The sequence below is a fragment of the Elephas maximus genome, chromosome 4, assembly GCF_024166365.1.
Source record: "Elephas maximus indicus isolate mEleMax1 chromosome 4, mEleMax1 primary haplotype, whole genome shotgun sequence".
Lineage (NCBI taxonomy): Eukaryota > Metazoa > Chordata > Mammalia > Proboscidea > Elephantidae > Elephas > Elephas maximus.
In genome coordinates, this window is record NC_064822.1 from 24,107,370 (window position 1) to 24,124,326 (window position 16,957).

Genomic DNA, 16,957 nt, shown 5'->3' on the forward strand with positions numbered 1-16,957 from the left:
TTTGTTTTAACGCTACCATAAAATAAATTACTAAAAAATGAAAAATCTGGGACAGATGGTCAATAGGACAGGGTACTAGGGCTTTGGGCTTAAATTGGCAGACCGTCTCAGGCAAACTGACACGCATGGCTACTTTACCGCACACGTGTCCTTTCGCTCCTAACCCCAAACTCTAGATTACTATTTCCCTGTCAGAAAGGCTGAGCCTTCAATATGATTCACTTGTTTGTGACTACTTAGTAATTTCCACGGCATTATGCACATGGAAAAGAATGTGAAGCATTCATCTTAGTCAGTTTTATTCATTGTGGCTTTTTTTTTTTTTCTGGAACATTTTCTATTCTTAAGACTTTTATAAATTATGCATGCCTTCGTTTTGAAACTAAAGACATCAAATAAACTCATGGAATTATTCTCCCTTAAATTAGTTCTTTTGTTATCTTAATAAAAATGTCATACAGTAGTTGAAAATGAAAGGAAAGCAGTTTTTATGTGTATTTGATAATAATGGATTATCTGAATCTGATTATAATAATACTTCATATTCCATTACAGAATTAATTAAAAGGATTTACTGTGTATCTTTACGGGAGCCTTGGGAGATAGGTAAGTGACAACCATTTTTTTAAAAGATATTTCTGAAACATTAAGTAATTTAATCTCATAATTCCTGGCAAAGTAGGCAGCAGGGCATAGCTTAGTTAAGTGATTTACTCCTTTTTCTTCAATAAAACATTGGTAGAAATATCATGTATACATTAATTTTCATGTAACACTTCTCTAATATCCAGTAAATCCTATTTTCCAGGGACCCTTAGGTTTATTTTCTGTAATAATAATAATGAGGACATGGTTAATAAAACACAGGAATGTGACATGCACCAAAACTTAAAGTGTTAAAATAAAATCATTAAATCAGCGTGGTACCCTGGGTAGTGTCCTAGAATTGAAAAGGGACATTAGTGGAAAAACTTGTAAAATTCAAAAAAACGTATATACTGTAGTTTAGTTAATAGTAATATACCAATGTCAATTTTTTGCTTTTGATAAATGTACCATGTTGTTTACCTTAAGGGAAACTGAATGGAGGATATTCAGGAATTCTGTACTATCTTTGCAACTTCTCTAAAAATCTAAACTTAGGCAATTGATTTGAAAATTACATAGTTTAGAAGTAGTTTTTCTGTGCAATGGTTAAAAAAAAATCAAAATTATCAGTTACCTAAAAAACAATCCAGATTTTATGAAATAGAGATGCAGGGAAATATGCGGCTCTAGCTTTTCATTTTTTAATTTATAGGAAGGGTGGGTTTTCACTTTTGGTCATTGGCGTGGTGTTCTTGACCATCTCTTTGTGCTGGGTCACAGACTTTCTCTATAATTTCTTTTTTATGTTCTCTGGTAGTTTCCTACAATGCTTTCTATTAACACATGCAGATCATATTAATGGTTCCCAGTGTACTGTTCTTTTCTTTTTATTTTCTTCAGAGTACTGTTTAGAGGCAAAAAGACCAATGATATGACTCAATGGTCTGGAGTTGAGTTCCTCTTAGTAACTAAGTTTTAAAGTGCTTGGTTGTTAACCAAAAGGTCGGTGGTTCAAACTCAACAGCCGTTCCATAGGAGAAAAATGGGGCATTCTGCCTCCATAAAGATTAGAGCCTTGGAAATCCAATGGGGCAGTTCTGCTCTGTCCTGTGGGGTTGCTATGAGCCTGCATAGATGTGATGGCAACGGGGGTTTTAGTGTAGTTTTATTTAGTCACACTAATTTGAGCTTCTGTGTGAAATACTAGATGCGGTCTATCTATGGTTAAAGAGTATGAATAAAAATGAACATAATTTTTAGGTAGCCATTCCTGTAATGGAGCTAAAATAATACAGACTTGGTTGCTGTCAAGTAAGAAATCCTCAACTTCTGAAATGAACTCTAGCACTGTAACTCCTTTAAATTTCTATAAATATTAAAAGAATAAAAGAAGGGAACTCTGTAGTTTGCTGAAATTATTATATAACTTTTCATCAATACAAGTAAAATAGCCATGCTGGTTTTATAAATGATTTTCTGCTTCTGTTGCCAACTTTCCTGATATTAGTTAGACTTAAATTTCTTGAAGGGAAGTAGACATTTGAAACATCAGATCCATGCGTCAGTGACTTACAGAATAATTACCGGGCTAAGAGATTTCTGTTTTTCTTGATAATCTTTATTTAGAATTGGTATTAGCAATCTACTGTTAATAGAATTTAGGCTTCTACTTCTTAGATGTATAAGGTGGTTATGCCAGCCTTGATAGGGAAGTTTAGAAAAAGGGATAAGATTTTTTTTTCCAGATAAAGTTTAAATTCCATTCATCTAATGTGATAGTTCACAAAACAAGCAACTTTTATTCTTTTTCTATGCTAGGAGAGCATTAAAAGTGTTATTTTTAGGACTATGCTTACCATTCAGTTGGCTGTCATTCATACCTAGAGTATACCTAAAAAGTATAAGTGATAATAGGTAGCATGTATGGAGTACTTCCTGTACTGTTATTTACAATATCTCATGTAATTTGCACAAGCTCCTATGAGATAGGTTGGAATTCCTCCTTTATAGACAAGCCAGGGAGAATAATCTAGAGAGTAAGGGGCAGAAGGAACAAGTGCCTATTGTGTGGCAGTACCTGCATTGTAATTCACAATGTTGGCAGGTTCCAGGAAATGCAGAAACACATGATCAACCTCAAATTCCTTCACATTTCTGGGTAAAGAGGTGTCTGATCACCTGTGGGATGACCTAGAACAGATTATTCCCCTCGGGTGACTAGCCTGGAGTAGAGTATCCTGTTCCAGCCTTGATCTGACTTATTCTGCAGGTCTCTAAGGCAGCCTTGAGATTGAGTCAGACATGTCATTTGTTCTCTGTCACCCAATTAACTGCTGAACACCCACTCCTTGTATGCTTCATTGACCATATGCCAAGTCGTTTTGGCAGCTCTAGACAACATGGTCTCAGCCTGCCTCCTGGTCAGTGTTGGGCAACCAGAGTTGTTAGTGAGACTGAGAACTTGGATCCAGAAACTAGGACACGTGCCAGAGGCCTAGGGTGGGAAGTTGAGCAGCTGACAAGCGAAATGTAGCTATCCAGACTCAGTGACTATGTCAGGAGTCAGAAATAGAGTAGGTATGTGACTCTGAAAGGTGGTTTTTGAAGGGGATTATGATGTCTGGCTATGGACTTCTTAGTTTATAGACAAAATAATTCCAACTGCATTTTGAGAAAGATTCAAAAAACCAGTTGCCCTTGAGTAGATTCTGACTCATAGCGACCCTGTAGGACAGAGTGGAACTGCCCTGTAGGGTTTCCAAGGAGTGGCTGGTGGATTCGAACTGTCCACCTTTTGTTTAGCAGACGTAGCTTTTAACCACTGTGCCACCAGGGCTCCAAAGAGTCATAAAAATACAGAACCTCCTTTGCTGCCCCTTCTTCATAGTCTCCAAAAGTTGCCATTCTTCAGGTTCAGTCCTTGGCTGTGTTTATTTATTCTCTCAGTGACCTCGTGTGACCCCTTGCTTCAAATGCCATCTCTCCTCCCAGATTTCTTTCTTTACCTCGACCCCTCCCCTGAGCTCCAGGCTCATATCTGTATGTCTGCCTATTTAATGTCTTCTTGAATTTTCTAATAAAGACTTTAAACATAACACTGGTTTTTTTTTTTTGGGTGTCTAAAATAGAACTCTTGAATTCTCCTACCAAATTCTGTTCACGTCTCTTTCTTCTTCTCAATTAATGGTTTGTTCTGTTGCTCAGACCAAAATCTGAGAGTTGTTTGACTGTTCTCTTTGTGTCCTGCCTACTTCTAATCCGTCAGTAAGGCATATATGCCCTCCTTTCAAAATTTTTTTTTTTTCCAAAATACATATTCCTAATCAGTCAACCCTTGCCACTCCATCACTAGTACCCCAGCGCCACTCACTGTCACAGGTCACCTAGATTATAGTAATCTCCTCTTAACTGGCCATCCTTATCTCCTCTTTGCACCTTTATAGTCAGTTTTCCATATAAGAACCAAAGGGATTTTTTTTAAGAGTGCTTAACAGTTTCTGCCATTCCTTTGTTCAGAACCCTTTAGTGGTACCATCACACTCAGCATAAAAACCCAAGTCTCACTATATTCTACTGAGCCGTGCATGTTCCGCCTGATGGCTTTATTTCCTACCATTCTTTGGTTCATTCTACTCTATCCATATTTGCCTTCTTGCTGATCCTTAAATACTCCAAGTCCATTCTGGCTTCAGGGACTCTGCATTTGTTGTTTTCTCTGCCTGAAACACTCATAGGCTCTTCACGTCCTATTCCTCCACCTGGTTCAGTTCTCTAGTGTTACCTCATCTGGGGGGCCTTCCTAAATACACTGTCTAAAATAGCCTATTCCCCAATTAAAAAATGGGCGAAAGATATGAATAGACACTTCACTAAAGAAGACATTCAGGTAGCTAACAGATACGTGAGGAAATGTTCACCATCATTAGCCATTAGAGAAGTGCAAATCAAAACTACAATGAGATTTCATCTCACTCCAACAAGGCTGGCATTAATCCAAAAAACACAAAATAATAAATGTTGGAGAGGCTGTGGAAAGATTGGAACACTTCTACACTGCTGGTGGGAATGTAAAATGGTATAGCCACTTTGGAAATCGATTTGGCGCTTCCTTAAAAAGCTAGAAATAGAACTACCATACGACCTAGCAATATATCCTAGAGAAATAAGAGTCTTTACATGGACAGATAATATGCACACCCATGTTTATTGTAGCACTGTTGACAATAGCAAAAAGATGGAAGCAACCAAGGTGCCCATCAACGAATGAATGGATAAATAAATTATGGTATGTGCACACAATGGAATACTACGCATCGATAAAGAACAGTGATGAATCTGTGAAACATTTCATAACATGGAGGAACCCAGAAGGCAATATGCTGAGTGAAATTAGTCAGTTGCCATAGGACAAATATTGTATAAGACCACTATTATAAGAACTTGAGAAATAGTTTAAACTGAGAAGAAAATACTCTTTTGTAGTTACAAGAAGGGGGAGGGAGGGAAGGTGGGAGAGGGAGGGAGGGTGGGAGAGGGGTATTCACTAATTAGATAGTAGATAAGAACTGTTTTAGGTGAAAGGGAAAGACAACACACAATACAGGGGAGGTCAGCACAACAGGACTGAACCAAAAGCAGTTTCCTGGATAAACTGAATGCTTCAAAGGCCAGTGTAGCAGGAGCAGGGGTTTGGGGACCATGGTTTCAGGGGACATCTAAGCCAATTGGCATAATAAAATCTATTAAGAAAACATTCTGCATCTCACTTTGGAGAGTGGCATCTGGGGTCTTAAATGGTAGCAAGTGGCCATCTAAGACCCATCAATGAGTCTCAACCCACCTGGATCAAAGGAGAATGAAGAACACCAAGCTCACAAGGTTAATTATGAGCCCAAGAGACAGAAAGGGCTACATGAACTAGAGACTCCATCATCCTGAGACCAGAAGAACTAGATGGTGTCTGGCTACAACCGATGACTGCCCAGACAGGGTATACAACAGAGAACCCCTGAGGGAGCAGGAGAGCAGTGGGATGCAGACCCCAAATTCTCGTAAGAAGACGAGGCTTAATGGTCTGAGACTAGAAGGATCCCAGCGGTCAGGGTCCCCAGACCTTCTGTTGGCCCAAGGCAGGAGCCATCCCCGAAACCAACTCGTCAGACATGGATAGGACTGGGCAAGGGAGTGAAGAGAGATACTGATAAGGAGTGAGCTACTTGCACCATGTGGACACTTGAGACTATGTTGGCATCTCCTGTCTGGAGGGGAGATGGGAGCGTAGAGGGGGTTAGAAACTGGCAAAATGGTCATGAAAGGAGAGACTGGAAGGAGAGAGCGGGCTGACTCATTAGGGGGAGAGTAAATGGGAGTATGTAGTAAGGTGTATATAAGTTTATATGTGAGAGACTGACTTGATTTGTAAACTTTTGCTTAAAGCACAATAAAAATTGTTTTAAAAAAAATTTATTAGGAAAACATTCTGCATCCCACTTTGAAGAGTGGTGCCTGGGGTGTTAAACACTAGCAAGCAGCCATCTAAGATGCATCAATGAGTCTCAACCCACCTGGATCAAAGGAGAATAAAGAACACCAAGGACACAATGTAATTACGAGCCCAAGAGACAGAAAGGGCCACATGAACCAGAGACTGCATCATCCTGAGACCAGAAGAACTAGATGGTGCCCGGCTACAACTGATGAGTGCCCTGACAGGGAACACAACAGAGAACCCCTGAGGGAGCAGGAGAACAGTGGGATGCAGACCCCAAATTCTCATAAAAAGACCCGACTTAATGGTCTGACTGAGACTAGAAGGACCCCGGTGGTCATGGCCCCCAGACTTTCTGCTGCCCCAGGATAGGAACCATTCCCGAAGCCAACTCTTCAGCCATGGATTGGACTGGACAATGGGTTGGAGAGGGATGCTGGTGAGGAGTGAGCTTCTTGGATCAGGTGGACACTTGAGACTATGTTGGCATCTCCTGCCTGTAGGGGAGATGAGAGGGTGGAGGGGGCTAGAAGCTGGCGAAATGGATATGAAAAGACAGAGTGGAAGGAGAGAGCAGGCTGTCTCATTAGGGGGAGAGCAATTGGGATTGTGTAGCAAGGTGTATGTAAGTTTTTCTGTGAGAGACTGACTTGATTGGTAAACTTTCACTTAAAGCACAATAAAGATTATTAAAAAATAATAATAAAATAAAAAAGCCTATTCTTTCATAACTGTCTTCCATACCCTGATGTATTTGTCTTCATAGGATATAACAACCTGGAATTATATATTTTCTTCCTTTTTTATTGTTCATCTTTCTCTAAAATACAGGTTTCTTGGTGATAGAGACTTTGTACTGTTCACTGCAGAATCTTCAGCATCTAGTACAATGCCTGGCACATAGTAGTTAACTCAGTAAATGATGAATGAATGGGTCAATCAATCAGTCAGTGGTCGAAAATTATATTCTATACACCCTGGGAATTCAAGAGACTAATAACACTATAAAGAAGGGAGAGAGAGAGTGGAATATTCATTGTACTAAAGATGTTCTAGGAAAGTGGGTAAGCAGTCTTTTCAGAGTTTGATATTGGCATTTATGGTACCAAAGACTCTTAGGTCAAGTTAGGACCTTTTACCACCATTTTCTCTCTCTTTTTTAAGATAAGGGAACAGGCTCAACCATCTGCCCTATCCATGGTCATTTATACCCAGCAGCCCACGTAAGAGGCTGCTTCAAGCAGGTGAAACTTAACAAGAATTCACAATTCCTATTTCAGCTATTTTTTCAAGACAGCCATCCTGCTTACTCTCTTCTATTAGATAGTGTAGGCTAACTGCTTAGACCAGTGGTTCTCTAAGTGTGGTCTTCGGGTCAGCAGTATCAGTATCATCTGGGAACTTGTAAGAAATGCAAATTCTTGGGGACCTCATACCACCAAGAAAGCAGCACCAGAAGCAGAGTGTGTCCTTTGGACCTGGGGTCCCTGTACCTGAGAAGCTCCTTGACCAGGGGAATATTGAGGACAAGGACCTTCCTCCAGAGCCAACAGAGAGATAGAACCTTCCCCTGGAGCTGACACCCTGAATTTGGATTTGTAGCCTACTAGACGGTGAAAAGATAAATTTCTCTTTGTTAAAGCCAAAAAAATGCAAATCCTCAGGCCTCGTCCCAGAGCTACTGAATCAGAAATTCTGGGGGTAGGTCCCAGCAATCTCTGTTTTGTTGGTTCAGTGGTAGAATTCTTGCCATTCGTGCCGGAGACCCAGGCTCAACCCCGGCCAATGCACTTCATACCATCTGTCAGTGGAGGCTTGCTTGTTGCTATGATGCTGAACAGGTGTCAGCAGTGCTTCCAGACTAAGACAGATTAGGAAGAAAAGCCTGGCTTGGCTTCTGAAAATTAGTCTATGAAAACCCTATGGATCCCGTTGTACGTGGGGTCACTGTGAGTCAGGGGCTAACTCGGTAACTAATAACACCAACAGGTGATTCTGATACACATTAAAGTTTGACAACCACTGGTTTAAATAAACAGCTGTAAAATGTCAGTGACTCAAGGAAAATAGAGTCCATTTCTTGCTTATGTAATAGTCCAGTGCAAGAGTTCCTGAGTATGACTTTCTGGCTTGCTTTCCTGTAAATAGTGACTAGAGAGCCACACTCTTTCCATCTTAAAGATCCATTATGTTCTAGGGCCTCATCCTTCTTTTCTTTTAGTCCAATGTTTAGATAATCAGAAAGAAAGAAGAAAATTGCATGAGAAGTTTTTCTGAGTCGGGCCTGGAGGTAGGTAATAGGTAAATTACTTCTGTTAGCATTCCACTGACTGGGCCTAAGTCACATGGCTGTATGTACTGCAGAGGAGGCTGGAAAATGTAGTCTAGTTGTGTGCCCAGGAAGAAGGAAATGGATTCAGTGTGATCTGTCTGGTTTTGGCCACAATATCCCCTCTTGAACTAAATATCTGCTTAACTCCTTTCCTATCACCCCCTTTCCAAGTGACACACCCACTCACTTATCCAGCTCAAAGTCCAGGCTCTCTGGATGATATGTGGATCTCACCATCAGGTCCAGGCATAGCTCTTTCTGGTGTGGTGACCAGTCAGCTTTGCCAAATTATCTGACACCACCAATTTATTTTCTGCATATACCCCATTTATAGTAGTGTAATAAAGACAGGATAACCACAATAGAAACTCCCATTTGGAGACTGGAAAAATGGGAGACTCGTATAATTACTAGTATTTCTAAAATCCTGCTGGGCAGGCATTTTAGAAATCTTCTTCCATGGGTGTAGGGAAAGTTTCTTGATTCAGCTCCAGTTCTCTTCTCTGAGAGGAACTTCTTTGTTTATTGTTCTCCATGACTCCTGGTTCTACCTTCTGGGAGGCTCTTCCTTATCAGTTATTTCTATGGTGCCATCTGAAGTGGGCATTGAAGAGTGAACAGAAGAGAGTTAACATAGCCTGACTGCTATCCTTTAAAAGACCTGCTTACAAAATTGGCCCTTGGCTGGCCTCTGGGAACTTAGATTTCAGGAGCATTTCCACCATTAAGCGATAGGAGTGGCATAAAAAAAGAAAAAAAAGATACCTAAATTATTTGTACAAACAGTATGTTTTATGCAGAACAGTTTTTTTCTGGGACCATGGAATTTGGGTTCCTGCCAGGCAGGAGGTACTACATGATTAGTCCCCAATAAAATCCTGGGCACCGAGTCTTGAATGAGCCTCTCTGGTTGGCAGTATTTCATATAGGTTATCACATCATTGCCAGGGGAGTTAAGCGAGTCCCATCAGTTCACTGGGAGAGTACTCTGGAAGCTTGCACCTAGTCTCTCCTGGATTTTTCCCCATGCGCCTTTTCCCTTTGCTAACTTTATATCCTTTCACTATAATAAATCATAGCCATTAGTATAATTATGTACTGAGTCCTCTACATCCTCCCAGCAAATTATCAAACCTGAAGGTGGTCTTAGGGATCTGCTGATGTAGGAAATATGCCCTCTTTAGGGCCTAGATGCAGATTTCTTAGCTCACTTCTTACCTAGTAATTGTTTTAAAGTGTTTTCAATAGTCAATGGCTCTTAAAATATAGGCTGTGGTTTCCTTGACAATATTGGTCCTTAAGAACTTAGTAGGCTTCTTATCTTTTTGGGTTGAGTCAGTTTCAAGTGCCGATAACCACAACCAAAGTTCTTTCGTAGACTTAATTCTCAATTTTCCCTAGTTCTTTGTTTCTTCACCCCTGTGTTTCTCTCTCTCTACATAATAATGACCGCTTTGAGGACATTTAAAACAATAGTTGGGAAGGTCACAACCTTAATCTAACATTTGCTGTAGGGCTGAGTCACTATATCCAGGTAAGAAGTTCTACCGGAAAATACTTCAAAGTATTTTCAGTCTTATCTCTTGCTGTTGATAGTCTAAAAGCAGTTTTTTGTTTTTGTTTTTTTTAAATCTTTGACAACCCAAATTCTGGACTGTACTGCGTTTTGCTTTTGTGTTCAAACTGTTGATTCTTTCTTGCACTCTTCTCTTTCTGGTAATGGCTTGCTAAAGGTAGCCAAAAGTGGTAATACATGCTAATGTTCTGATGACAGCCACTTTCCCTAGAGTTAGTCTGTAGCAACACTTCTGCAAATGTTCTGTTGCAGTATGACATGAGTTGCTATCTTCCCAGCCTTCCAAATCCATTTCCTTACGCCATTGCCTTCTACTAAACCAGTGCTGTGTATTTTTGGGTTTTGTTACAACACCCCACATCCGAAACAAGCATTAGTTTAACGTTCAAACAGCTCCCAATTCTTAGTGTCTTAAAAAGATAAAAGTTTATTTCTTGCTCATGCAATAGTCTAGCACATATGCTCATGGTCAGTGACTTTGCTGGGTACATGGTTCTCCTGGGACACTCTTCTTCCATCTTGTGGCTCTGCCATGTTCTAGAGCCTTGCCTTCTTCTCCATTCAGTTGTTGGATGGGTAGAGCTAGAGTAAGGGATTGTACAAGAAGTGTTTTTGAGACATAGCTGGAGGTGATGTTCATTACTTCTGCCCACCCACATCCCATAGTCCGGATCTCAATGCTGAGTGTAACTATCAAGGAAGCTGGGAAATGTAGCATAGCAGTGAATCCAAAACCAAAACCTAAAACTCGTTGCCGTCAAGTTGATTCTGACTCGTAGTGACTCTATAGGACAGAGTAGAACTGCCCCATAGGGTTTCCTAGGAGCGGGTGGTAGATTCAAACTGCCAACCTTTTGGTTAGCAGCTGAATGTGTAACCCCTGTGTTGCTAAGGCTTCACAGTAAGTCCAGGGAGAAGAAAAACTGGTTTGGTGAGCATCTGCCACACTTTTCAAACTGCCACTTCTTGCTGTTACCTTCTAAGCCCCCTGATCCCTAGTTTTTGTATCTACATTTGCTTTCCTCCTCGTATGTCCTCCCATTCATACTCTTTCCTACAAACACCCTCGATTTTGGAGTCCTTTATACTTTGGAATCAGAGAAATCCTTCCTGCTCCCCTGTGCGCGCCTCCCCCCGCCGCCCCCCCCCCCCCCATCTCTACCTATCAGGCTCTAGGCTGATGTCAGCAGAGGTGACTTTGGAGAAAAGAAAAGTACATATCCAAGACTCTCTAGCACGTTTAATGGTAGAGGTTGCACTACAAGTTTTTCAGCTTTAACATTTGAAGATTCTGTAATTTGCATTGTTTTCAGCTGTAAAAGGGACTGGAGACTTCAAGCTACAGAAAAGTACAGAGACAGACCTAGAACCAATGGGTAAAAGTGAAAGGGAGCTGGATTTCTGCTGTTTAATGAATAAGTTGGTAACAGTTCCTTCTGCATATAAATGGAATGGGCTATTTCAGTAAGTTCTCTGTTGCTGACAGTGTTCAGGTTTAGGCTGATTGGCCTCATTCAAGAAGAAAAATGTGCTAGAGTAGAGCGGGAAAGAGTTGATGTCTAAAGTATGTCCAACTCTGAGTTTGTATCAATTTTTAGAATCTTCTTTTTGAAATTGATTCTTTTCAGAGTCCTCCTCAGAACTGCCTTCCTATATTTACTTTGGAAATCTTTCTCCAATAAGGTATAAAGCACTTCTCAGTTAAAGATTGCAATATTTTAGGGGAAAAGAAGAGCCTCCATCAAGGTTGATTTCTAGTCAGATTAGCCAAGTCCTTATCCGAGGAATTTACTTTGAGGCATCCTTCTTTCCCTCATTTTTTTTTTCGTTTTTTAAATTTATTTTGATTGATTTCTTTGTCTGAAATGATCAATAGCACACACACACACACGCACACACACACAAATTCCCTAATGGAATTTAGGTACTCAACAAAAGTTGAAGTCTTAGAATTAAAGAGCACAATATTTGGAAATAGCCTTTGGTCAGAGTTTGCTAAGATGGAAAATTCACCACATCCTTATCCTTGTGCCAGAAGCTCTTTGAGAAGTAGGGACCATGTTTCGTATGTTTCATTGAGGCCAATACGGCTATTCCTTTATTTTATCTTAAGACAAAAATATGATTTAAATAATAGAGAATTTTAAGTTATAAGTGCTTTTAACCAAAACCCATTGCTGTCCAATCTGTTCTTACTCATAGCGACCCTATAGGACAGAGTAGAACTGTTCCTTAGGGATTCTGAGGAGCAGCTGGTGAATTTGAAATGCTGACCTTCTGGTTAGCAGCCGAGCTCTTAACCACTGCATCACCAGGGCTCTGGTTAGATCTAAGGTAAATAGACGTAAGATAATGGACTACCATGCAAATCCACGTTTCTTATAGCCACTGAACGATGGAACTTGGAATTAGTGATGTAAGGGAGAATGATTTTTAGGGTCTCTATGTGAGAGAAGGAAACCCTGGTGGCATAGTGGCTAAGAGCTAGGGCTGCTAACCAAAAGACTGGCAGTTTGAGTCTACCAGCGCGCTCCTTGGAAACCCTATGGGGCAGTTCTACCCTGTCCTGTAGGGTCACTATGAGTCCGAATCGACTCGTCGGCAACAGGTTTTTTTTTTTTTTTTTTATGTGAGAGAAAGATGTGGCTGTCTGCTTCCCTAAAGATAACAGCTGTGGAAACCCCGTGGGGCAGTTCTCTGTCCTGTTGGGTCACTGTGAGTCAGAATCAATTCAACAGCAACGAGTATGATAAATACTTCATATTTGATCACTTCTGGTAGCTAGCACCTAAATAATAGGATGATACACCTAGAAGTTATGTGTAACCTGACACAGCTTCCTTCAGCAGCTGGTCTTGCCCCGCTCAGCCTGTGTCTGGCTCAACATCAGAAATCAGCACTCTGATGACTATGCTGTCCTGACTCTGTAAGGAAGGCCTGGACTCTTGGACCTTCCTTCACCTTGCATCTCTTCCTGGTTGTCTTCTCTAGGTTTCTGACCTTGCTGCCCCATATCCCATTGTCCCTATCCCTGTCCTTTAGTTTGACTCCTTGCTGGTTACTGTCTTGACTTCCCACCAACAAAACTCCGCCTCTCTGACCCAGCTCATTTTGTTTGGATTCTCTCCTGTATTGATAGTCCTGTCTTGACTTGAGCCAGGGATCCTCCTAGGAGGAGACAGAGACAGTAGGTCCTCCTTCGTTGTAAAGGTAGCATAAGCATTGCATTATGGTTCTTGATCTCTTGCTTCAGGGCAGTTGAGACTCATTTTTGCAAATAGTCTTTGCAAAAGACTAATATATCCATACTCTGCTTTAAACCAGTAATGGAGTAATATATGAAGGGGGGGATTCTTAAATATAGTAACATTTCTGTCTGCCAAACTCCTACTTAGAACAGACCTGAGATTGAGGAACGAAGCAGAAAAAGGCTTTTCGTACATACAGATGATGCATGATACTTCGAGCCCTAAAACGGTATATTTAATTCACTTAGAGTTTATTTACTCTTTTCCAAACTTTATAATAACAGCAATCACATAAATAGTGCTTATCTAAGTGCCTTATATATTTTAGCTCATTTAACCCTGACATCGATCCTATGAGTTAGATGCTGTTACTATCCCTCATTTAACAGATGAGGAAACTAAGACTTGGACAAGTTATGTCACTTGCCCAAAGTTACACAGCTTGTTGTGTCAGAGATAGGATTCAGACCTACATGCCTTACCACTTGCTGTATTGATCATTGACTTCTCTAACTCCTAATTTTAAGAAGGCTGGTTAACTGGTTTCTCAGACCACAGCAGGTTAGAAGCTACAAATTTAAAAGAGAGTGTAGTGATCTAGGATTCCCGTGTTAATGTGTCTCTCCTAATTAATAGTTACTCAAGAGTGCAAAGAGACACGTGCAAGGAAGTTCTGTACCGTGTTAGTTATAATAGAAAAATAATTGAGAACAGTACAGATATCTAGTATTAGGGGAAATGATTAAATAAGCTAGGGTAGTACTTTTCAAACTTTAATGTACATATGAATCACCAGATATTTTGTTAAATGCCATTTTAATATTTTATATTTAAAATTATCTGTGGTAGAGCCCAAGAGTCTACATTTCTAACAAGTTCCTAGGTGATGCTGGTGCTGCTGATCCATGAACCCCACTCTAAGCAGCAAAGGATTATAGTGCATATGTATTATGTGTTTGTTAAACACAGGTCCCGGACTGAGGACAGGCAAGTAGGGCACTGTTAAGACCATTTTAACGGTCATGTTTTTAAAGACTAGTCAGTGACTCTCAGTTATGCTTAATACATAATTAAAAGGAAATGAGGAAAAGATATTTGCACTATTTCTATTTATACTGACGTTTTGGCTAGCAGCCAGGCTCTTAACCACTATGCCACGAGAGCTCCAGGATTATATGTGGATTATTCAATTCTGTGTATTTCTGTCGAGTCGATTCCACCTCATAGCAACCCTGTAGGACAGAGTAGAACTGCCCCATGTGGTTTCCAAGGAGTAGCTGATGGCTGGTGATTTGAACTGCCAACCTTTTGGTTAGCAGCCAAGCTCTTAACTACAGCACCACCAGGGTTCCATATGTATACATATATACATACATATGTGTGTGTGTATGAATATAAAATTATATATAATTATATATTTACAATGGAATATATTTTCATCTTCATATATTTGGTATTTCTTGAATTGTCAATAGTAAGCATGTATAATTTTCTAGATATTTTATTGTTGTCCAGTCAGCCCCTGATTCATGGCACCCCTGTGCACAATTGGATTGGATCATTGTGATCCACAGGGTTTTCATCAGCTTTTTTTTTGAAAGTAGATTGCCAGACTTTCCTTCCTAGTCTAAGTCTGGAAGCTCTGATGAAACCTGTTCAACATCATAGCAGCACGCAAGCTTCCACTGACAGATAGATGGTAGCTGTGCATGAGGTGTATTGGCTGAGAATTGAACCCAGGTCTCCTACATGGAAGGTGAAAATTCTACCACTGAACCACTATTACCGCCTCTTCTAGATATAAAACCCACTGCGGTCAAGTTGATTCCGACTTATAGCAACCCTATAGGACAGAGTAGAACTGCCTGGTAGAGCTTCCAAAGGATGCCTGGCAGATTTGAACTACCGACCTTTTGGTTAGCAGCGGTAGCACTTAACCACTATGCCACCAGGGTTTCTTTTTCTAGATATAGTGTATAATTTTTAAAGTTATTAAAACTTTTAGATAACTGTATACTCTGATTTGGTTCATGACAGCCTAGCCTTGAAAGAAAACATTTGCTTCTTGCCACCGTATGCCTTTCTTCAACCTCATCAAAAGCATTTGTTCTTTTTTTTTTTTTCAATAACCGTTTAAGATATTTAATGGTTTGGTGGGGCCTCTGTTTAGGGCATTTGCCTACACAAATAATAAAGGATGAATATTTTTAAGAATGAGTGTAAAAATCAGTACTTTTTTTTTTAATTAACTTTTATTGAGCTTCAAGTGAACGTTTACAAATCAAGTCAGTCTGTCACGTGTAAGTTAATATACATCTTACTCCTTACTCTCACTTGCCCTCCCCCTAATGAGTCAGCCCTTCCAGTCTCTCCTTTCGTGAAAACTTTGCCAGCCTCCAACTCTCTCTTTCCTCCCATCCCCCCTCCAGACAGGAGATGCCAACACAGTCTCAAGTGTCCACCTGGTATAATTAGCTCACTCTTCATCAGCATCTCTCTCCCACCCACTGTCCAGTCCCTTTCATGTCTGATGAATTGTCTTCGGGGATGGTTCCCGTCCTGTGCCAACAGAAGGTTTGGGGACCATGACCGCCGGGATTCCTCTAGTCACAGCCAGACCATTAAGTATGGTCTTTTTATGAGAATTTGGGGTCTGCATCCCACTGATCTCCTGCTCCCTCAGGAGTTCTCTGTTGTGCTCTCTGTCAGGGCAGTCATCGATTGTGGCCGGGTACCAACTAGTTCTTCTGGTCTCAGGATAATGTAGGTCTCTGGTTCATGTGGCCCTTTTTGTCTCTTGGGGTCTTCGTTGTCTTGTGACCTTGGTGTTCTTCATTCTCCTTTGCTCTAGGTGGGTTGAGACCAGTTGATGCATTTTAGATGGCCGCTTGTTAGCATTTAAGACCCTAGATGCCACATTTCAAAGTGGGATGCAGAATGTTTTCATAATAGAATTATTTTGCCAATTGACTTAGAAGTCCCCTTAAGCCATAGTCCCCAAACCCCCGCCCTTGCTCCTCTGACCTTTGAAGTATTCCGTTTATCCCGGAAACTTCTTTGCTTTTGGTCCAGTCCAGTCCAGTTGAGCTGACCTTCTATGTATTGAGTATTGTCCTTCCCTTCACCTAAAGCAGTTCTTATCTACTAACTAATCAGTAAAAAACCCTCTCCCTCCCTCCCTCCCTCCCTCCTTCCCTCCCCCCGTTGTAACCACAAAAGTCTGTGTTCTTCTCAGTTTATACTATTTCTCAAGATCTTATAATAGTGGTCTTATACAATATCTGTCCTTTTGCCTCTGACTAATTTCGCTCAGCATAATGCCTTCCAGGTTCCTCCATGTTATGAAATGTTTCACAGGTTCGTCACTGTTCTTTATCGATGCGTAGTATTCCATTGTGTGAATATACCACAATTTATTTACCCATTCATCTGTTGATGGACACCTTGGTTGCTTCCACCTTTTTGCTATTGTAAACAGAGCTGCAATAAACATGGGTGTGCATATATCTGTTTGTGTGAAGGCTCTTATTTCTCTAGGGTGTATTCCGAGGAGTGGGATTTCTGGGTTGTATGGTAGTTCTATTTCTAACTGTTTAAGATAACGCCAGATAGATTTCCAAAGTGGTTGTACCATTTTACATTCCCACCAGCAGTGTATAAGAGTTCCAATCTCTCCACAGCCTCTCCAACATTTATTATTTTGTGTTTTTTGGATTAATGCCAGC

At 40.6% G+C, this 16,957-nt stretch overlaps 1 protein-coding gene across 10 annotated transcripts in view; it reads left to right on the forward strand.

Annotated features, from left to right (window-relative positions):
* Window positions 1-16,957, forward strand: part of ZNF438 (zinc finger protein 438) — a 215,092-nt gene that overhangs the window by 58,035 nt on the left and 140,100 nt on the right. For all 10 annotated transcript variants that reach the window (XM_049881705.1, XM_049881701.1, XM_049881707.1 and 7 more), the window contains one exon: window positions 556-606. In XM_049881705.1, coding sequence (XP_049737662.1) covers window positions 556-606 — 51 coding nt within the window. The remainder of the gene's footprint in view (window positions 1-555; window positions 607-16,957) is intronic.